Source organism: Gasterosteus aculeatus, chromosome 11 (assembly GCF_964276395.1).
Source record: "Gasterosteus aculeatus chromosome 11, fGasAcu3.hap1.1, whole genome shotgun sequence".
Lineage (NCBI taxonomy): Eukaryota > Metazoa > Chordata > Actinopteri > Perciformes > Gasterosteidae > Gasterosteus > Gasterosteus aculeatus.
Window position 1 is genome coordinate 14,903,847 of NC_135699.1, and position 18,101 is coordinate 14,921,947.

Below are 18,101 nucleotides of genomic sequence, written 5' to 3' on the forward strand. Positions count from 1 at the left end.
TAGAACCTTTCATTACCCGATGTCTAAAGCGGCTGCACACTTTGCTTACTCGGTTTGCTAGATGTCCTTTTAGAAACAACACACAATCAACAGATTGACTTTTAAAGAAAGACTACCTTTTATTTTGAAGGCAAACTCTCTTAACCTCTGGTCTCGTTCTGTTTTACTTGGTGTCGTTTCGGGCGGCTTTTCTGCACTCAGCAGTTTAAATGCCAACAGTCAGGGAGCTGCAGCTGCCTTCGATGCAGCGGGGCTTTCGGGCGTAACCATGAACAGAAAGAACGATTAGACCAAAAATGGTGTATTTCCCTTCTTTAGTCGTGCTTTAACAATGGAAGACGATATTTTTACATAATGTTTACATGCATGATTGTTGAATTCTATGAAAAATATGATTCACGGAATTGCTCAGATTTTAATCATAAGAAAAAATGGGTTGCTTCTGCAGGTTTATAAATTATTCAGAAACATGATCTTCAGCGTCTCTTAATTATCATATGCTTGTATCGCTTGACTCATACTTTCAGACAAAAACAGACACACTGCCATCATTGGGTCAATTAACTGTTGTGAGAAAAAGATGCACTTTGATTTAGACTTTTCCGAGGAGCACTTGAAGGCAGCAGGTGACGTAGTGTAATCCTCTAATTGAGAAAAGAATCGGGGATGAATCACACCACCTCCACCTTTCATCCACCTCTGTAGTTGCCTACAGCCACACCTCTGTGTGACTGGGACAAACAAGACACCACGTTCAAACACACATAGTTTATTAGAAATATGTTATTTCTCCATATTTAATTTACTTAAGTGTGAATACAAAAATCAATTATGACGTGCCTGTATTTGTTTGTATATTTAAACATGGATGCCTTACTTGCTGCTGAAAGTGTCTCACTTAAATGTTATCTCAAATCATTGTATACAATTACAAAAATCTTATTTTTGAGTGAAATGAAAAATGTAAAAAACCTAAAAAACACCAAAAAGTAATGTAAAATGATCACAGAGAAGCTAAGAAAGCAAATAAAAATCAAGACAAGACTCAATCAAACATACAAACAGACTCAAAATGACCATGGAGTGATGCAAAAAATCTAAAGAAGCGTCATGTCTTTATGATTCTGTGATCATTCTTCTGGTGCTTCTCTTTCCATTGTCTCGTAATCTGTCCCCTTACCAAGCTTAAGGGGACACCTAGACATCATCTGCAGGCGGATGTCTTTTGTCACGACATCAGTTCACTGGATTTTTGTCTATTTGAATTAGCGAGAAAGGTGGGAACCTCTATCACACATAATTGGGCTTGCACACATCAGTCACGTCAAGACCCCAAATAAAGACCGCATAGCCGGCTTCTCAGGGCCCGAAGGACACTTCAGAGAAGTGTTGGGTTTGTGGTCCCCGGTTCGTCACTGACTGGAAAGCCAGGTCTCGTTGTCTCTGGCTGTCTGAGCTCGTACAGACCACCGGCTCCTCCCCTCGCAAAGTCGACAAAACCACTCATGTTTCCCTTGTCTCTCAAAGACCACCCTCACCTCACCCCCTCACCACCGCCTGCTTTTGTTCTTACTTATAAAGGCCAGGCACTGATATTTGTGCTCACATTCCGTTTCTCAAGAGCGGCGTGAACAGGCAAGACGAAGGTGAGTGTGAGCTGACGTTGGAATATCCTCTGGGTTATTAAATGGCGTGTTAAGTAATTAAACATCTGGTAAACTATTTGCTTGAATATCTTTGAGTCATTTTAACGTATGGTTAAGTCCTTTCACTGTTATGAGAGCTGTAGTTTAAAACATTGTCCTATCTATTGTTGTAAAATGTTGACTCGAGCAATTGTGACCAAAATACAGCGATAAAAAGAGGTTTACAGTGAGGATGAAATCCTGTTTGGCGGTTGGGAAACATGGAGAAAAAAAAAACGTTTTCCATGAATATTAAAGAACATCTGATCTGAACATTAAAGAAGTCTAAACGTTGGAATAGGAGCTCAAGAGTCATTTACACGTGTGCTTATCCACACTGTGCTGAAGAGGAAATTAAAAATCAGTTCTACATTTCCTTGGTTTCTATTCTCGATGAGAGTGGAGATCCTCAACAAACCGCATGTTTACTGAATGACTCACATGAAGCCGTTGAGATGCGAGGAGATAAAAACATGTAAATGTTATTTATTAATTTCCATTTTCCCAATGACGTACAAAGCTTTACTAATGACAGTTTGTCTAAATGTACGACGGATTGAAAAGAGACACCAGGACGTCATTTAGAAAGAAATGTGTCCAAAATGTTGTCGTTGAAGTAGAGAAGCTATAAAAAGACCACTTTTACCTCAGAACTTAAATAAAGATGACAGAATAGGACCGCCTGTAAGGTCCGCATATAGAGAAGATTTCTCGATGCATCACAGATGCTTAAATCACTGCATGTCAGCAGAAGGGCGGGACATCAAATTAAAAGAAAAGTTTATTTTTCAGGATTGACCCTCAGCTCGCATCCATCACCGAGGCGAGACATGTCTCTGTTGAATATTTGCGTCCACGCCGGCCTCATGCTGTCCCTCCTTCAGCGCTCGAGTCAATCGTGCACAGATGGGACACCCAGTCAGTGCGCGGGGGCAGAATTAGCTCCGGGTACCAACATGGCCGGGGAAGGCTTTGATATCACCAAAATGGAGCGTAAGGGCTCCTTTGTGCTCAACATGAGCAGGTGGAAGCGCAAGGATAAGACGTGCACCCTGTGCACCAACCCCTATTTGGAGAACCAAAAGCAAAAGCTCCCGTTGTCGGTGGTGAACTGGAGGCCGATGCAGTCCTGCAGCATGAAGGTGGGCACTGCGCTCCACCAATCCAGCGAGTCCCTGGTCAACTCCCTCACCTCTTCTGTGGAGAACAACTGGAAGGTCAATCTGGATGTCGACACGGGAGGGCGAAGCGCCTCCGTGATGCTCGCTGGCACCAATTCTAAAGTGGCTGAATACTCCATGGAAAAATCCAAGAAGGACAAGTTCAGCTTCGCGAGCCACAGCTTTTCCTGCGAGTTCTACAGGTAAGATGAGGAGGAGCGGCGCGCAGCTTTCCTCCATATTCATCCATTCGTATTCATTCATGGGTCCGTCTTTTTTCTTCTGCTCTCACCGTCAACAGCTACGGAGTGTCCAGCAATCCCGGATTGAGCGGAGAATTTAAAAAAGCATTGAAGAAACTACCGAAAACGTACAGCCCTGAAAATAAGCAGCGGTTTTACAAACTGATCGACAACTTCGGCACTCATTACATCACCAAGGTAAACCCGAATTACAAAAAAAAAAAACACAGGCAGTTTGGAAAAAGTAAAACCAACACACCACGTGTTTTAACAACTCTCCATCCAGGTGAAGATGGGAGGAAGCGTGCGATCTGTGACCAGCATCAGGCAGTGCCAGGCCAGCCTGAATGGAATCAGCTCGCAGGAGGCGGAGATGTGCCTGGAGGCCGAGGCGTCCGCCAGCTTCAAAGCTGAACTCAAAACTGAAACAAAACACTGCCAGAAGGACATCAACAAGAGGGAAAGACAGGAGTCCTTCTCCAGCATCTTCAACGACAGGTGATTAGTCAAGTATTTTTTTGGGCCTTTTTTTAATATTGTTTGAAAAAGCGCCTTTACAGCGGTTGGTGAAACAACTCTCCTTCTCCACAGGTTCACAGAAACAAAGGGGGGTCACACCCAGGACGCGGACCTTCTCTTCTCTTCGCAAAAAAATCCATCAGCCTACAAAGAATGGCTGAACACCCTGCCACAGAATCCAGACATAGTGTCCTGTTCCCTGGACTCGCTTCACGAGTTACTCCCCGTCAATTCCCCCGACCGTAAGAACCTGCGCGCCGCCATCAGCCATTACATCCTGGAGAAAGGCCTGTGGAGGAACTGCAGCAGCAGCTGCCGGGCCGGCGTCAAGAGCGACCCGAGGGACACCTGCGTCTGCCAATGCCACAACGACCCCAGCGTGAACAGAGACTGCTGCCCGACCCGTAAGGGCATGGCGCGGGTCATCATCACGGTGCAGCGGGCGCACGGCCTCTGGGGAGACCACACCAGTGCCACCGACGGCTACGTGAAGGTGTTCCTCGAAGACGTGCCCCAGCGTACGCCTGTCATTATGAACAACAACTCCCCACACTGGGCCATGGTGATGGACCTGAGTTCCCAGGACGTGTCCTCCGGGAAAAAGGTGAGATTCGAAGTGTGGGATCAGGACAACACGTGGGACGACGACCTGCTGGGAACGTGCAACCAAGTTCTCCAGGCCGGAGTCAAGGAGGAGGTCTGCGCCCTGCAGCACGGCCAGCTCTTCTACAAGGTAGATGTGAAATGCGCTCCGAATCTGAGCGGAGCCACGTGCACGGACTACAAGCCTTCGCCCATGAGTCAAGGTCTGCAGAGCATGTACGTGTCCCGCCATGCGCATCCTATCCCAAAGGCCATCCTGCGGGAGATGGGGGTGTTTGTGGATGGAACCAGCTCGCTGACAAACCAGAGTCTCGCGGCTGAAATGTCAAAGTTTGATGAGATGTAACAGTTGTGTGTGTCCTCGCTGATGCTTTCAGAGCCTCGTTGCATTAGATCAATTGATAATGGTTATTACCGAAAAAAAACAACAACCCCATTACTGGAATCCGTTGTTAATTAGCTGCTGATCGCAAAGAGTGAGACGCGTGTCTGTTGGGGAAGAATGTTTCATGTTTTCTGTCGATTGCCGACCTGCAACACAATCGTGTAAAATGCTCAGTTTTTGATTCAGTTTAATTAAGATTTAAGTCTGCCACAGCTTGTGTGTGCACGTGTTGGACAGAAGAGCGTTCTGCATGAAGTCTCTGAGGAATTGACAGCAGCAAAAGATCCAGATGACTGAACAGCACAACTAAAATGTTTAAAGAAAAGATATTTGTGTACCTGGTGTGTGTATTTGTGTCGTATTGCACCATTCATTCTGCAGAGTTGTTGTGGCTGTCGAGATGTGAGTTCCACCGAGGTTTCACTTGTAAACGCATTCATGGCTTATTTTCATCGCGCATAACATGCTTGCAGATTGTACACATTTTGTAATTGGATTTGCATTTTGTTATGCATACAAGCTAATAATAGAGTGCATTGTAATCACACCATTGTATTTTTGATGTTTAACCATAATAAAAGGACAACATCTGTTTGTAATATGTCGTGTTTGATGTCACCAGTTTCGGTGTAGATTTGAGTGTTCGTTGTTGCGTGTTGTCTGCAGTGTTGCCTGAGGTGAGAAAGGAAGTGGTAGAACTTCCTGTGAACAGAGGAGGCTCTTACATGGAACAATGTGTCACATGTTCTTCACTCAGAAGCTTCTAATTGGCATCATTTGACACAAAATGTATTTTATAAGTACTTTCATATTTATTTTGAAACACTGAGGCAAACCTCTTGCACTTTACAAACATGTATGTCCGTGCATCACCACCAGTTTGTTCAGCACTGACAAATTAGACTATCGGGCCGCCAAAAAAAAAAAGTTAACTAAAAGAAAAAAGACCAGGAAGTTAAAAATAGAGACAAAACAGAAACCAACAGGTCTGAAACACACACACAAACACACAAAGCTTTAAAAAGACATTTAACACATTATGGAAATGGTCCACTTGAAGAAGCCCAGGATGTTTAAATTAGCCCGGTCAAAGACAGAGACAAAGAGGACAGGGAGGACACAAACACGAGGGTGCACAGGCAACGAATCACAGAATTCAGAACCTTGGCGGAAGCTTTAATAGTTTACGACGTTTTAACTGGGCCTCCATCCGCCGATTACATTCCCTTATTCACACCTTTGTATCCATTTCCAAGGGCGCCGTTCACTTCGCCGTATTGGCCAACTTGCTCTCCTGTGAAGAAGGACCAACGCAGATCAATGTTATAAATGTGTTTAAAACAAGCTGCAGCGCAAAAAAAAATTTGAGGTTTGACAGCGCGGTTAAACCTAAATGTTTCGATTAAATTAGAGCACTCGGCCGATTCACTTGGCGGGCTCTTGGGTGGAAAATAATCCATGAAATATGCAGTTCTACTTCATGGCATTGCAGCAATTTAAATAAAAGTTCATTATATTGCAGCAATTTAAATAAAAGTTCATTATATTGCAGCGATTTAAATAAAAGTTAATGTTCAGTTTACTTTACAAAAGTGTCTTACTTACTTTGTTTCTTTCACTTAGGTAAAATGTGAATGCTTGAACAAATTGCGAGACTGCAGAATCATTAGATGCAACATGAGTGTGCAGTGCGCACTGATGAGGTCACCAGAGAGAGGAAAGTGTGTGGAAGTCGATCTTGAATGAGCAAATAGAGGACTGCTTACTCAAGGCGTCTTGAGTGGCTCCCAGATGTGCACCGTAACCTTATCAAACAAAGGCAAGGAAGTTACAATCTCACAACAGACAAAACACATTTATGATTTTCATCTTCACGTGCACAGGTAAGGGCCTGATGTCTAATCTTATCTCAGATTGTCCTGCATCGGGTGAACAACTAGTCCGCTTATTACTCGACTGGGGGCTGCCGACTCAGTGTGATTATCACACCCTGCTGCTTTGCCGAAACAGCCTGTTACTTTTCCATCAAACTCGTTTTCTCACCCTAAAGTTCTCACACACACACACAAACACGTACACACACGTACACACACACACACGCAGTAACACCCAGACTGGGGTGTTAGGTCACTGTTTGTTTTCAGTTGTGTTTTCTGTCATTTCCTGAGCTTACCAGCGAGTTACCCGAGTGCGCCGTCCCGTGTTTCTGTCTACCCGTCAATCTTTGCCCACCGTTTTGGATTAATCCGCCTGCTCTGTCCGGCTACCCGTGTACCCAACCCCCCTGCCCCAAGTAAAGCACCTTGACCTCCTCTCCTTGAGTCTGCTTTTGAGTCAAGGTCCTCTGTGGCCCCAGCTCCCTAACACACAAAACACACACTCATTCTCACCATATTTGTTGGCGGATTTGGCACCTTCAGCACCGAGGTTGAGCTGCTGAGCGGGATACGGGTAGCCACCGTTCCCTGAGGGGAGGACAAATCCATTTAGTATTTAACGGTTCTGGTAGCCGTGGAGGTTTTAATGAGCAGGATGGGTGATTGTAGTGTAACAAAGTGAGGTTGTTGTGTCCTGATAAACAAAAATAACAAAGAGGCCTTGAGAGTTACAGAGGTAACCATAGTCCCAAATACTGTAATGGGAACGCCTTGGTGTCCAATCAACAGGTATGATACTTCATACGATGATACTGTAATACGAGTGTGTTATAGTTTCGTTTATTTGAAACTCCTTTGGAAACAACAGCAGGGGGCGGGGCTTAGCAAAGGCTGAATTCAAGTGGCTACGGCGTGCGCATCTTACCCTCCAGTCCAGTTGGGATCACTGGAGCGTTACCGTAAGGAACCTGAGCTCCTCCTGCGAGGAAGAAATCAGAAGGGCCAACTTGAGTCTTCTCCCCTTTTTCGAACCCCACCCGTGCATAGAAACCAGTAATGAACAGAAGCCTGACTAATAGTGCGACAGAAGGGGGAGGTCATCCTGTCAGCTCTGCTCACCATATTTCCCCCCAGTGGTGTCGAGTCCTGCACCGAGTGCTCCTGAAAGAACAAGCGAAGGGCCTTAAGGACAAACAACACAGATAAAATATTCAAAAAGAACATTATTGGTGAATTGTTAAAAGGTATAATTTCAATCAAATATCTTACCGTATGCTCCCTGTCCTTGTCCAGCATAGCCTCCTGTGCCGAGGGCTGGAAAAATCAGAAATAAAAACACAAGTGAGACACACTGTTCATTTATTAACTGATTCACACCTGCACATTAAATAGCGGGAAAAGCCTCTACATGAGCATTAATGCACCAGATTAAATTGGTCAGCGTCTATAAATAAGAGACGATAGCTACACCCAGTGGAAAACACCGGGCATTTTAGCTTCCTCAGCGGCCTCTTATTTTATTCTGCTGTAAAATGTTGCAGATCCAAGCATCTACGGGTTAGTGCCATCTCCGATTACGGGTTTGAGCAGGTTATGATTCCCCAAAATTGTTACCTTCACGCTTCCCTGATTTGTTCTCAGCACCGTCAGCTAACTCTGATGGGTAACCGAGGCCTGAAACACAGCGCTAATTAGCACTACGTATCTGTGGGCTAAGGACCCTTTGAGTAGACCACCTTGTTCTCATATTTTGTATTTAATTAACACTCACCGGCCCCGTGACCATTGTTGTAACCATTCCCATAACCTGCTGAGAAAAGGAGCTTTAGTGTTACAACTTTTTAAATGATTATGACAAAGAACAAAGACTGACACCAAACAGAATGAAGAGTGATCCTCTTAATCTATTCCAGGCAATCACTTGCGTTTAAAGTCTACAGTTTCATTTTTTTCTTATATTCAAATTATGTTTTGCCTTCTGTACTTGCAGAGCGCACAATTTGATTGGTAGAATTTAAAGGCCCGTGTGTGCAGTCTGATGAGTCGCCACTTACCGTAGCCGTTGCCCGCCACGTGACCCAGGTATCCCGTCGCTCCATCGCCGTAGCCTGCGTTAGCACACATTCAAAACGTATTGCACGGGACCCACAGCCTCGCTACTTCTGCATTTGTTTACTATACATCAACATTTTACCTCGTACAAACCCTACACTTTTCTCAAATGATCGCTTTATTATGGTTCTACCATCTACTCTGCGTCCTACGTCCTGTGGCAGAATCTAACATCGAAACTCACCTTGTCCAAGACCAGCAGCAGCTGAGAGAGAGAGAGAGAGTTAGAAAAACAAACCTTAAATGAATACAAAGAAGAAGAAAAAGAACATTTACCTGCGTGTTTGCCAGCTGCAGCACCCTGGTATGCTCCCTGTCCCAAACCTGTAGGCAGAATGCATTATGACAGGCAGTGTAACATCAGCATCTCCATCAGAAGAACTCTTTTGTGTGCGGTGCATCGGTGGGAAGCGTCACCTGGTCCGTAGCCCCCGGCGCCCAGGCCTGCTCCCAGATAGTTCCCCGGTCCGCCAATATAACCTGAGGAGGAACACAAGCTCAGCAAAAGGATTTGTGATTTTCGGAGGGGTGGGGGGGGGGACTGAAGGATGCATAATCCATTGTATTAATATGGAACATGATTGCAAACGGAGGACAATTGTTGCTTTTGGTTGAGTCTGTTGTCTGTTTCTTTTAAAACCCCAATAAAACCAGGACACAACATGCCACACTCATCCACTCAGACACGGAAGCTGCTGTTTTTGATGGAGTGCTGGACACGTGCAGCTGACAGCGGAGCAAAAAACACACAACGGATTTCAAAATGTTTGTCGCGGTCCGATGTTTTTTTTTGCAGCCTCTCCACTTGACACTTTCCTGGACCGAGTCCCAAAAACCACAACACCAGATGCTAACACTTCTCTCAGCATCTCCTCATGACATCATTGGATCAAAATAAAAAACCGCAAATTGTTTTGTAAAAAAAAAAAAGAACCACAGTGAAACATCAGTCCAGACACAAAAGGATAAACTGCACCCAATGTACATTTTTTGTACAAGCAATACACATACAGGTCAATGATCTGACCACTTACTGTGGACGGTTTAGCACTCAGCGAACAGAAAAGCCGATTTGTTTGTGGAATCATACGGACAATAAGCTCCCCTTTGTTTTATCCTGTCCGTTATAGTGGCCGCTGCCCAATGCTTTGCTTACTACTACAAATACACATATGGATTTTTTTGAAAATGGAAGTTATTATGTAGGGTTTGCTGTTCACATATAAAACATCCCGTAAGTTGAGAATGGGTTTGCAGCAGTTCATAGGAATTCAGTTGAAAGTTGTCCCAATAAATGTGCTATTCTAAAGAATAAATGACAACATTATGCATGAAGACAAAGCTGTGCTCTTACTTGTTGCCTGGTCATTCCTCCCAGTCTGTCCTGGGATTCTGGCTTTTGACTCCCTGACATCGCGCTCTGCGAGGGAAAGGTGTTTCACTTTCTGACCATCAGGAGTAAAGGTTTTGGCCTCACGCCCTTCTACTGCTGCGATGCCTAAACTTTGGGTTCCCCCTTCACCTGGGATCACCGGTCCATGGCTCTCACCTCCTTGCAGAGGGTCATGACTACGTTCTACAGCAACGGTCCCACGGATTCTAGGTCCACTTTTGTCTTTAGCCACAGGCCCGAGGTCTTCTGCTACAGCAGAGAAATAGCCGTTGGTTCCCTGAGGGAATGAATTGCCTCCGCCATCTTGAGTTAGTGAACGAGGCCACTGATAGCTTCTCTCTCCTTGTGCTTGTGGAGTCGCGTGTCCAAGAGGGCTCCCGTCCTTATCCACATGAGGTGGAAGCGCCGGACCTCGAGTCCTCTGCGTTTCTGAACCCAGATGCTCCTGGTGAGGGATTCCCAACATGTCTAACAAATCACGGGTGGATCCACAGTTCGGGGCTTGCTGATTCCGTTGGACGGTGGAATCGTAGTCTCTTGCATTTTGGAGGTGAGAGGAAGCAGGACCCGGAGTCCTGGCGTTATCTTTGACCGGAGGCTGCTGCTGTCTCACCCCCATGGCGGCCAGCGCATGGTTAACCGCGCGCCTCCTTTCTAAGACTGCAGGATCGTAGCTCTCTCCTCCGTGTGCTTGTGAAGCAGCGAGACTGAGACCTTTACTCGGTTTGTCAAGAGGTGTCAACGGTCTGAGACTCGATGACTTGCCCAGAAGATCCATGCTTTTGATCTCTCGTCCGTGTGGCAGTGCAGCAGGTCTGAAGCCAGTTTGTTCCTGCAAATAGGGATCGGTCGGTTTATCGCTTCTCCGCATGTCGGGGATTCCGGCTTGAGTTCTGTCGCCATACGAGGGACCGATTGCTCTGCTCTTTTCTCTCTTCAGATCTTGGGAAGCTCGGCCCAGATTGGCCATCTGAGGTCCACCCAAATCTGCTGCAGACACACCTGGCAGAGAAATATCATCATAGATTCACGGCGTCTTGGTTGTGCAGAGGCAACAGTGTTTCTTTGAGGTTCAACGGCACACTGCAAAATAACCTCTGCAGCTCATCAGATGTGTATAAGAGCATCCAACGAAACACAACACATCACCCAAAGTATAATCAGAACTCAAATGGAAGAAACTCGAAACAGACCGAAAGGAAACAAGGCAACACCCATTATGGCTTAAAACTAGTCCAGTGTCAGAGGACATAATCATCACCATAATTAGAGCTGAGACAGCATACAGCTGAAGCCCCACTTTGAAAGGACAGTCGTAGCGCTTCTCACTGAGTCACCGAGCAATGACATCCACACATGACAACAAAATGCTGCCATCCCACAAAACACACCAGGGCAACGGGCTCATCAGTGTGTGACAGAGACAACTGATAAATACAAGCCCAGCAGACGCTGGTGGTTTGTGAAGGCAGGAACCTGCAGTACACAGCAAATGTTTTTAAGAGAACAAAAATGTTTGCAGTTTTATTCATCAGACCTTTCTTTAAACCTTTGCATGCATTCCATAACGCAAGATAGTGGGGAGCTGAGCTGGGACCACAGTAAGCTAATCACAGTATCCTTACATGCATGTGTGAATATTTGTTTCTCCCCATTGACTCAAATAGATGAGCAGAATTGTTGTTCAGATTCTAGCAAAATACAGCGTATTTCACCTTCAACTTAATTGCACAGGTAATTAGTGTGTATTTAGTTTGCATAACCTATTTTCCAGCAGTAAGTACATCAACCATCACAGACTTTAAACTGTGGTATTACGAGCTTGGGAACTCATGCAACCTCGACAAAACACAGAAATAACCACAGAGTTGATGATAAAAAAAGAGGAGGTTTAATGTGACTTCATGCCAACACAAAGTTAGCATGAACTCAACCTGCAGAACTCACAAGACACCAGTTCCGCAGAGGGCACAGGCGAACACACAACAGTACAAAGACACACACGGGCTGACAGACACGAACACCGCAGGCTCCTGTGGTGAAGGTTTTACCACATCTCTGTTCCTTCGTCCTCTGTGCAGCGTGTTGGCGTGTTTGAGCGACGTTATCTTCAAATGTGGCACTAAATCATCTGATTATCACACGGTTTTCTGTGCAATCTGATGAACCTGTTTGTTTGTTTTTTAACTGACGGCCTGCGTGTGCGCTTTGGCAGCGGCGAGGGTTTGAAACATTACAAAATACCCTCCAGCATACAAATTCGAGCTGACCGGACCGAGTAATTTGGTTCTGAGGTAAGGCATGATTCATCACTTGCCTGGTCGGGTTCCATGATAGCCATTGCCGGCTAAAGCCCCATATCCTGGTGAGAAAAACAGAAGAAAAAGCCAAATTCAAAGGCTGTGGGGGCAAATCTGTAACTCTGATTACATCACTAGTGCCCCGGGCTTTGTTTTGTTTGTTTAGTTGCAGAGAGGCAATGGGCTTAGTGGAGATTCATCACACAAACAAGCAAAGGGTTTCACCGTGTAAACTCTCTGTCGCACAAACAATGTGAGGAAATCACAGAAATCTGTCATTGCTTACCTGGCACAGTGCCCAGGCCAGCGCCATAACCTGGGAAGTCAAATTAAACACGGTATAATTTACAAAGAGACTGTCAACTGTTAACGAAAGATAGAAGAAGAAGTCAAATAACCTGCTCCTCTGTAACTGTTCTTTATTTGATAATATAGTAACCTGATCAATAGAAACTTGATCTACAAAATACATCAAGTGAACATTTTTAACTTTAGATATTTCAGTCTTACCACGTTTTCCGCCCTGGCCATAACCAAGTCCATTTGCATGTCCTGTCCCCATCGCTGTGCCCAAAGCGGCACCTGCAAAGAAAAGAAATGATGTCAGGATGTGCATCACATGTGCATGTGGCACTCATAAGGTTGTTACAAATCAACATCAGCAACAGGATTCAAGGGGGATCATACAAAGCAAGTAGGCCGTGAGAGCTTGTTAAGGGGTTATATTGATGTACCATAGGCTCCCTGGGCTCCATATCCACCTTGCCTCAGGCCGGCTCTACTTCCTAATCCATAAGATCTGTAACCTCCTGTAAAAACAATCAAAAGTATTTTACATTGTAGGTAAGCAGCAGAGTGTGCAAAGAGACTCGCAAAAAATGTCTTACCAACGCCAAGCTGAGCCCCAGAATAACGTCCAACTAAGAGTTAAAGAAAGAAAGGAGACCAGCGTTTGTCGTTTGAAGTGAAAGTCACACATGTCACTGCTGCAAGGAGGTGAACAGGAAGTTGAGCAAACCTCCAGTCTTCATGGCTTTGGTGCCATATCGGTTCCCCATTGCTCCGAGGGCACCTGCAACTGATAAAAAGTACAAGAGAAACAGTTAAAGATTCCATTGCACAATTTACTGCCCTTCTGCTGTGTTTTAGCCTTAAATTTAAGCATTCTGTAAATGTAAATAAAGCACCAAAGCATATTTATTATTTAGTCATTGGTTAGCAAATTGGCTTAAGCGTAATGGTAAATGCATCTGACCTCCAGGTTGTACTCCAACGCCAACACCTGACAAGAAGAAAACGACTGCTGTCTTCAAAGTAATTAAAACACAATATATGTGCATGAAAAAAGTTATAAAAACTGGAGACCTACCTCGAGCTGGCTGCACTCGTCCCCAGGATACCCTTTGTGGTCTCACTCCTAACAAATAGAAATATCAAAACACTAACATTGTATAACTGGTAGGGGTTAGATATGTAAAAGGATTTTTAAAGACCAACAATTGTAATTCAAAATGTGTCTTAACAGCTTATGCAGTATCTGATAGACCAAAAGCCTTATTACTGAGGTGTGTATGAGAGGCATATAAATATATATATACACTTTAAGCTACTGAGTGTTACAAATGCCACCAGTGTCCCATGAATACTGTCACCAGACCTGGCAACCAACAGGTGAGGCGAGAGGAACAGGTACCCATTGATGGAAAAAGAGGGCGAGCGACTTTCTGTTTGTCTCACGTTCGGTCGTCAAATTTGACCCGCCTGTGCCACCTTTTCATTGCGGCCTTTGATTCAAAGAAATGAGATCACGTAAACCGCGATGACTCATTCTCCAAGTAGTGCAGGTTTTTTTTTCTTCTTTCCCTCGGTCTCACAGACATGATATTTAGCGAGTGAGTGAGAGCGAATCATTGGAGATCCATCAGAGCTTTGAAGGTGAAATGGCGCGATGAGATGACGTGTCAACAGGCACCACTTAAAATTTCTAATTACCAAAATGAAAATGAAAATGTACCATTAAATATTAGAAATTTGTGCAGAAGTAACCAAACTTTTCTTTGTAAATAAAAAAATATATATATGTTACGATGCGATTGTATCTCTCTCAACCAATCATTTTATCACTGATCATTCTAAGTTGGACACATCCTCATCAGGAGGAGGACTGAGCAAACACCAGCGTTCGGTCTTTACATGCGATGTCCTGGAGCTCTACTCACCGCCTTGCAGAGTCTGCTGAGCCAGCCAGAGGACCAGGGAGGTCTGGAGCAGAGCTGGAACCAGCATGGTGGAGAAAACAGAGCAGCGCTGAAGGAGACCAGAGAGACCAACTGATGGACAGAAGCACGGAGAGACAGACACTTGAAGGCGCACTACTCCCGGTGTCTTATATATGGGACTCTCTCTGATACCCTCCTACTGCCCAGTCCACCCCCTCCGTGCGCGCACACACACACACACACACGCACACGTTTGATGCTAAAGCCAGAAAATCCAAGGATTTGTAAGAGTCTGGTGACATTGAGCTTGTGGTTTATTGCAGCATCATTCACTTTTTTTTTTTTACGTTTTTCTCGGGTAAATGCTTTTCTGCTTCAAGAGGAAAGTTGACAAATGTCATTCAGAAGACTGAAAGCCAGGGAGGCCACACAACCTTTTAGTGAAGTAGAAATATGCAATGTGCAGAGCAGAGAGAAGGATTCAATGAGGACAATCATCTAGACAGAGGACACACATCATGTCAGTGGACAGATAAGCACCCTGTCTGCATGAGGAAAAGCTTTCTCCTCGTCTCACTGCGTTGCTTCATCGTCCTCTTAGCGCTGGTTCTGCACTTTTGTTTCCTCATCAGAATGGTCCTGCTCAATGCCTTTCATACTGATATTATGATATATTCAGCCATCCTCAAAAACAAACTCACCTGCGTCAAAGACGGTTAAACAGCGGCCCGGTTTTACTTGGGATTTGTCAATGGAGCAATCATTAGTCCTTCTATAAATAAGGAGGGCAAACAGAATGTGTTATAGAGTAAATATCCTGTGGAAATTACTAAGTAAACGTAAAATAATTTGTATAATTATGTTGGGTGTTTCGTTAGTAAAAAAACATGCAATTAACAATTACGGACACACAGAGACTCATTCTACCGCTGCAGAAAAAAGCCCTCAAGGCCGCCAGCTCAATTAAATCATGGCTTTAAAGGAGTTTCCGTGGTTCTCTACAGAAGAACATTGGGATCTGAATTAAAAGTGTGTCGAGACGGAGTACAACGAGCATCCGTCCCCCTCGTATTCTATAGTGTGGGAGGTCGTTTCCCAATGTTTAAGTCCAGGTGTTGACCTCGGATACAGCACATTCGACGCACACGTCTGTCTGGAGGGCCACGCGTGACGGACACGATGCACCTGAGGAAAAAGTGAAGTCACGCGGTAGGACCACCACGTCGTCTCCTCTGGTGGTACCGAGACAATAACACAACCCGCGACTGACTCGACGCTCCCTCACCCGCGATGCGCTTCTAAACATTTATCCCTGACAGTAAAATCGACATGTTTTCAAGAAGGTATTGTTGTGAGCGGAGGCGCAGACAGTGTCTGGTTTACCTGCAGAGAGGTATGAGGACAGGCAGTGTCTGCGGAGACACATCTGGAGGGCAGTTCCCCTGTGGTCTGTCGTGTTAGAAACACCGCGTGCCCCCCAATGTACACATAGAAATTACATTCTGTGTGTGTTCCCGCCCTCACGTGTCCTTGGAGGTCACGCCACGGTTATTTAAAAATGCAAATGAGGCATTGTCGTGTTACGTGTGGATTTCATACTGGTGTCCGGTGTAAATCTGAAAAACGGATTGTAAGATGGATCCAACAAAGCTTTAGATTGTGGTTTAGATCTCAGTCCAGGTGGGCATGATGCCCTCGCTAAAGTTAAGAGTTGTGGATCCGCAAAGAATTTCAGTCTCTATAGGAATGATTTAAAAGTCCATTGAGGGGAGAAGCCATTCTGCAAAAAAATGGTTTCCTTCCCTCTAAAAACAAACCAAAATGTTCCAGAGCATGTGTAAAATAATAAACACATGCTCTGCTGGTCAAAACCAGCGGGGTGCCACTTGGTGGTCGGAGGCGTAGATATAAATCATTGCATTTTTAACACTTTTTATGAATAGCTTCAATCTGGTGACATTATTCGTTTCAGTTTTGATAAAAATGATTTTCACTTGTTTTTTCTACACTTTTCCTGAGGACTGGACCGTTTGGTTTTCTGCTCCTGCTCCTCTTTCAGCCGCTAGAACAGCTGGGGCTCAATATTGGTGTTCGGCTCCATGTAGCGTGCAAACATCTGGCAGGTTCTGGTAGGAGGACACTACCGCAGCAAGTTTACTCCATCAGAGAGAATATGGGCACAGGTGTAGAAAAGGGGAACGTGAATCTGAAGGCTGAAGTCAGATGGAAGAGTTGGAACGAAGAGTGAAGCAAGCAGCTGACCATAAAACAGCCTGTCAGGGTCCTTTTTAATGACGCAGCATCTCTACACAAAGGTTCTTTATACTAAGGAGGATAATACATTTCAATGGCAGAGAACAGCTACTGTTAGATGTGGCCGAAGAGTGTTAGTAGAATTAAAAACAACAGTAATAAGATGTGGAATCCGATCAGGCAATAAATACAACACGTTATCACGCATTAACTTGTTATCTATTTATGTGTATCTAGCAGATTCATTCAGAAATATGGAGCTTTTAAGCTCAGTTTTTGGTCTCTTCCAACCTGGATGGAAATATCTGGTCCCTCGGGAGCCAGATGCTCCAGTTCGGTACTCAGCATCTTTTGGCCTTTTTCTGCTGAAAAAACTTTTTTTTAAACATCTTGTTAAAAATCTATAAGTCGAGCTGAAGAAAGGGTCTCTGTCCAAAAGCGGCCTGGAAAGAGAGAGACACACAAACTCACGAAGCAAAGAGGGGACAGACTGTTTCTAACGGCTTTCACCTCCGTCCAACATCTCACACACACTTACTGCTTTGCACACAATCAGCAGTTCTCTTGGCATGAAGTACACACAGACAGAGTGTGTGTGTGTGTGTGTGTGTGTGTGTGTGTTTGTGTGTGTTAAGGGATGTCGTGAAGGGGAAAACTCACCTGAACTCAGTCTACCGCATCTTCTTTAGCGTCATAACTGTTGACCCATGACTCAGATCCTCTCACGCTGTGACTTATAAACTTGATTGTAAGAGGATGCAGTCAGGTGAAGGGAGCCGTCGTGTTTTTGGAAAATATATATTTTCTTTATTTGCACATCATTATGCGTCTGTCCACTTTGCTGTGTTGAGTCTGCAGGGTTTCCCCCCCCCCGGCTGCTGTGCATTTATAAACTCCACCTGTTGATGGAAACGCTGTCTGTCTGTTTGTGGCCGTCCATCATCCATCCAACAAAAAGCTCAGAATGAGGCTCCGCTAACGTGCGTTAGGTTAGTTGGGTCGTAAACCTACGTTTGTGTGGATAAATGACTGCTGCACACCTGCAAGCCTCACGGTGTCCAGCTGTATGCCAGTATAATAAATGGCCGTGCTGGAGCTTTGGAGCTGAAGGGGTGTTTGACGTCTGCCCACAATAACACGAGTGCGAGACATTCAGACTGGCTGCTCGCATGACCGGCTGACATCACTTCTGGCTCCGGCTGCTGTTTGCACCGCGGCCCGAAGCCGCCCAGACGGAGACCACAAAGGCATCAATAACAGCGAGGAAATCAAGGATCAACACTCGGCCGATGGGACAAAAAGAACATTCAAAATTGAGAAAAGTGCCTGTGTGTGAAGGTTTTTGAGAAGAAA

At 45.0% G+C, this 18,101-nt stretch overlaps 2 protein-coding genes across 11 annotated transcripts; one reads left to right on the forward strand and one right to left on the reverse strand.

The window, feature by feature from the left end:
* Positions 1-1,527: 1,527 nt before the first annotated feature.
* Positions 1,528-5,193, forward strand: LOC120828500 (perforin-1-like). Its single transcript, XM_040192115.2, has 5 exons — positions 1,528-1,646; positions 2,478-3,048; positions 3,147-3,285; positions 3,374-3,585; positions 3,679-5,193. The coding sequence occupies exons 2-5, from the start codon at positions 2,516-2,518 to the stop codon at positions 4,553-4,555; spliced, it is 1,761 nt and encodes a 586-aa protein (XP_040048049.2). The 5' UTR covers positions 1,528-1,646; positions 2,478-2,515; the 3' UTR covers positions 4,556-5,193.
* A 193-nt stretch (positions 5,194-5,386) lies between these two features.
* LOC120828498 (uncharacterized) lies at positions 5,387-14,706 on the reverse strand. 10 transcript variants are annotated; one of them, XM_078083997.1, is made up of 23 exons: positions 14,496-14,706; positions 13,646-13,693; positions 13,532-13,558; positions 13,295-13,354; positions 13,164-13,196; positions 13,011-13,085; positions 12,787-12,858; positions 12,563-12,592; positions 12,294-12,338; positions 10,133-10,978; positions 9,938-10,003; positions 9,001-9,063; positions 8,860-8,907; positions 8,768-8,788; positions 8,526-8,579; positions 8,243-8,278; positions 8,086-8,145; positions 7,741-7,785; positions 7,591-7,632; positions 7,397-7,450; positions 6,985-7,059; positions 6,361-6,399; positions 5,387-5,888 (listed from the first exon to the last, which is right to left on the reverse strand). In XM_078083997.1, exons 1-23 carry the CDS (start codon positions 14,560-14,562, stop codon positions 5,812-5,814), a joined length of 1,983 nt encoding a protein of 660 aa, XP_077940123.1. In that variant the 5' UTR covers positions 14,563-14,706; the 3' UTR covers positions 5,387-5,811. The 10 variants fall into 10 exon arrangements, with proteins under 10 accessions (XP_077940123.1, XP_040048043.2, XP_040048036.2 ...); XM_040192109.2 differs by having other exon boundaries at positions 8,243-8,281; XM_040192102.2 differs by having other exon boundaries at positions 9,938-10,978.
* Between the last annotated feature and the right edge of the window lie 3,395 nt (positions 14,707-18,101).

Coding starts and splice junctions, on each gene's coding strand:
- LOC120828498 (XM_040192101.2), bottom strand. CDS start 14,562: ATGCTGGTTCCAGCTCTGCTCCAGACCTCCCTGGTCCTCTGGCTGGCT. Junction 12,593..12,786: donor TGGCCAGGGCGGAAAACGTG/GTAAGACTGAAA, acceptor TTGACTTCCCAG/GTTATGGCGCTGGCCTGGGC. Junction 9,064..9,937: donor GAGGAATGACCAGGCAACAA/GTAAGAGCACAG, acceptor GTTCCTCCTCAG/GTTATATTGGCGGACCGGGG.
- LOC120828500 (XM_040192115.2), top strand. CDS start 2,516: ATGTCTCTGTTGAATATTTGCGTCCACGCCGGCCTCATGCTGTCCCTC. Junction 3,049..3,146: donor TTTTCCTGCGAGTTCTACAG/GTAAGATGAGGA, acceptor CACCGTCAACAG/CTACGGAGTGTCCAGCAATC. Junction 3,586..3,678: donor TCCAGCATCTTCAACGACAG/GTGATTAGTCAA, acceptor CCTTCTCCACAG/GTTCACAGAAACAAAGGGGG.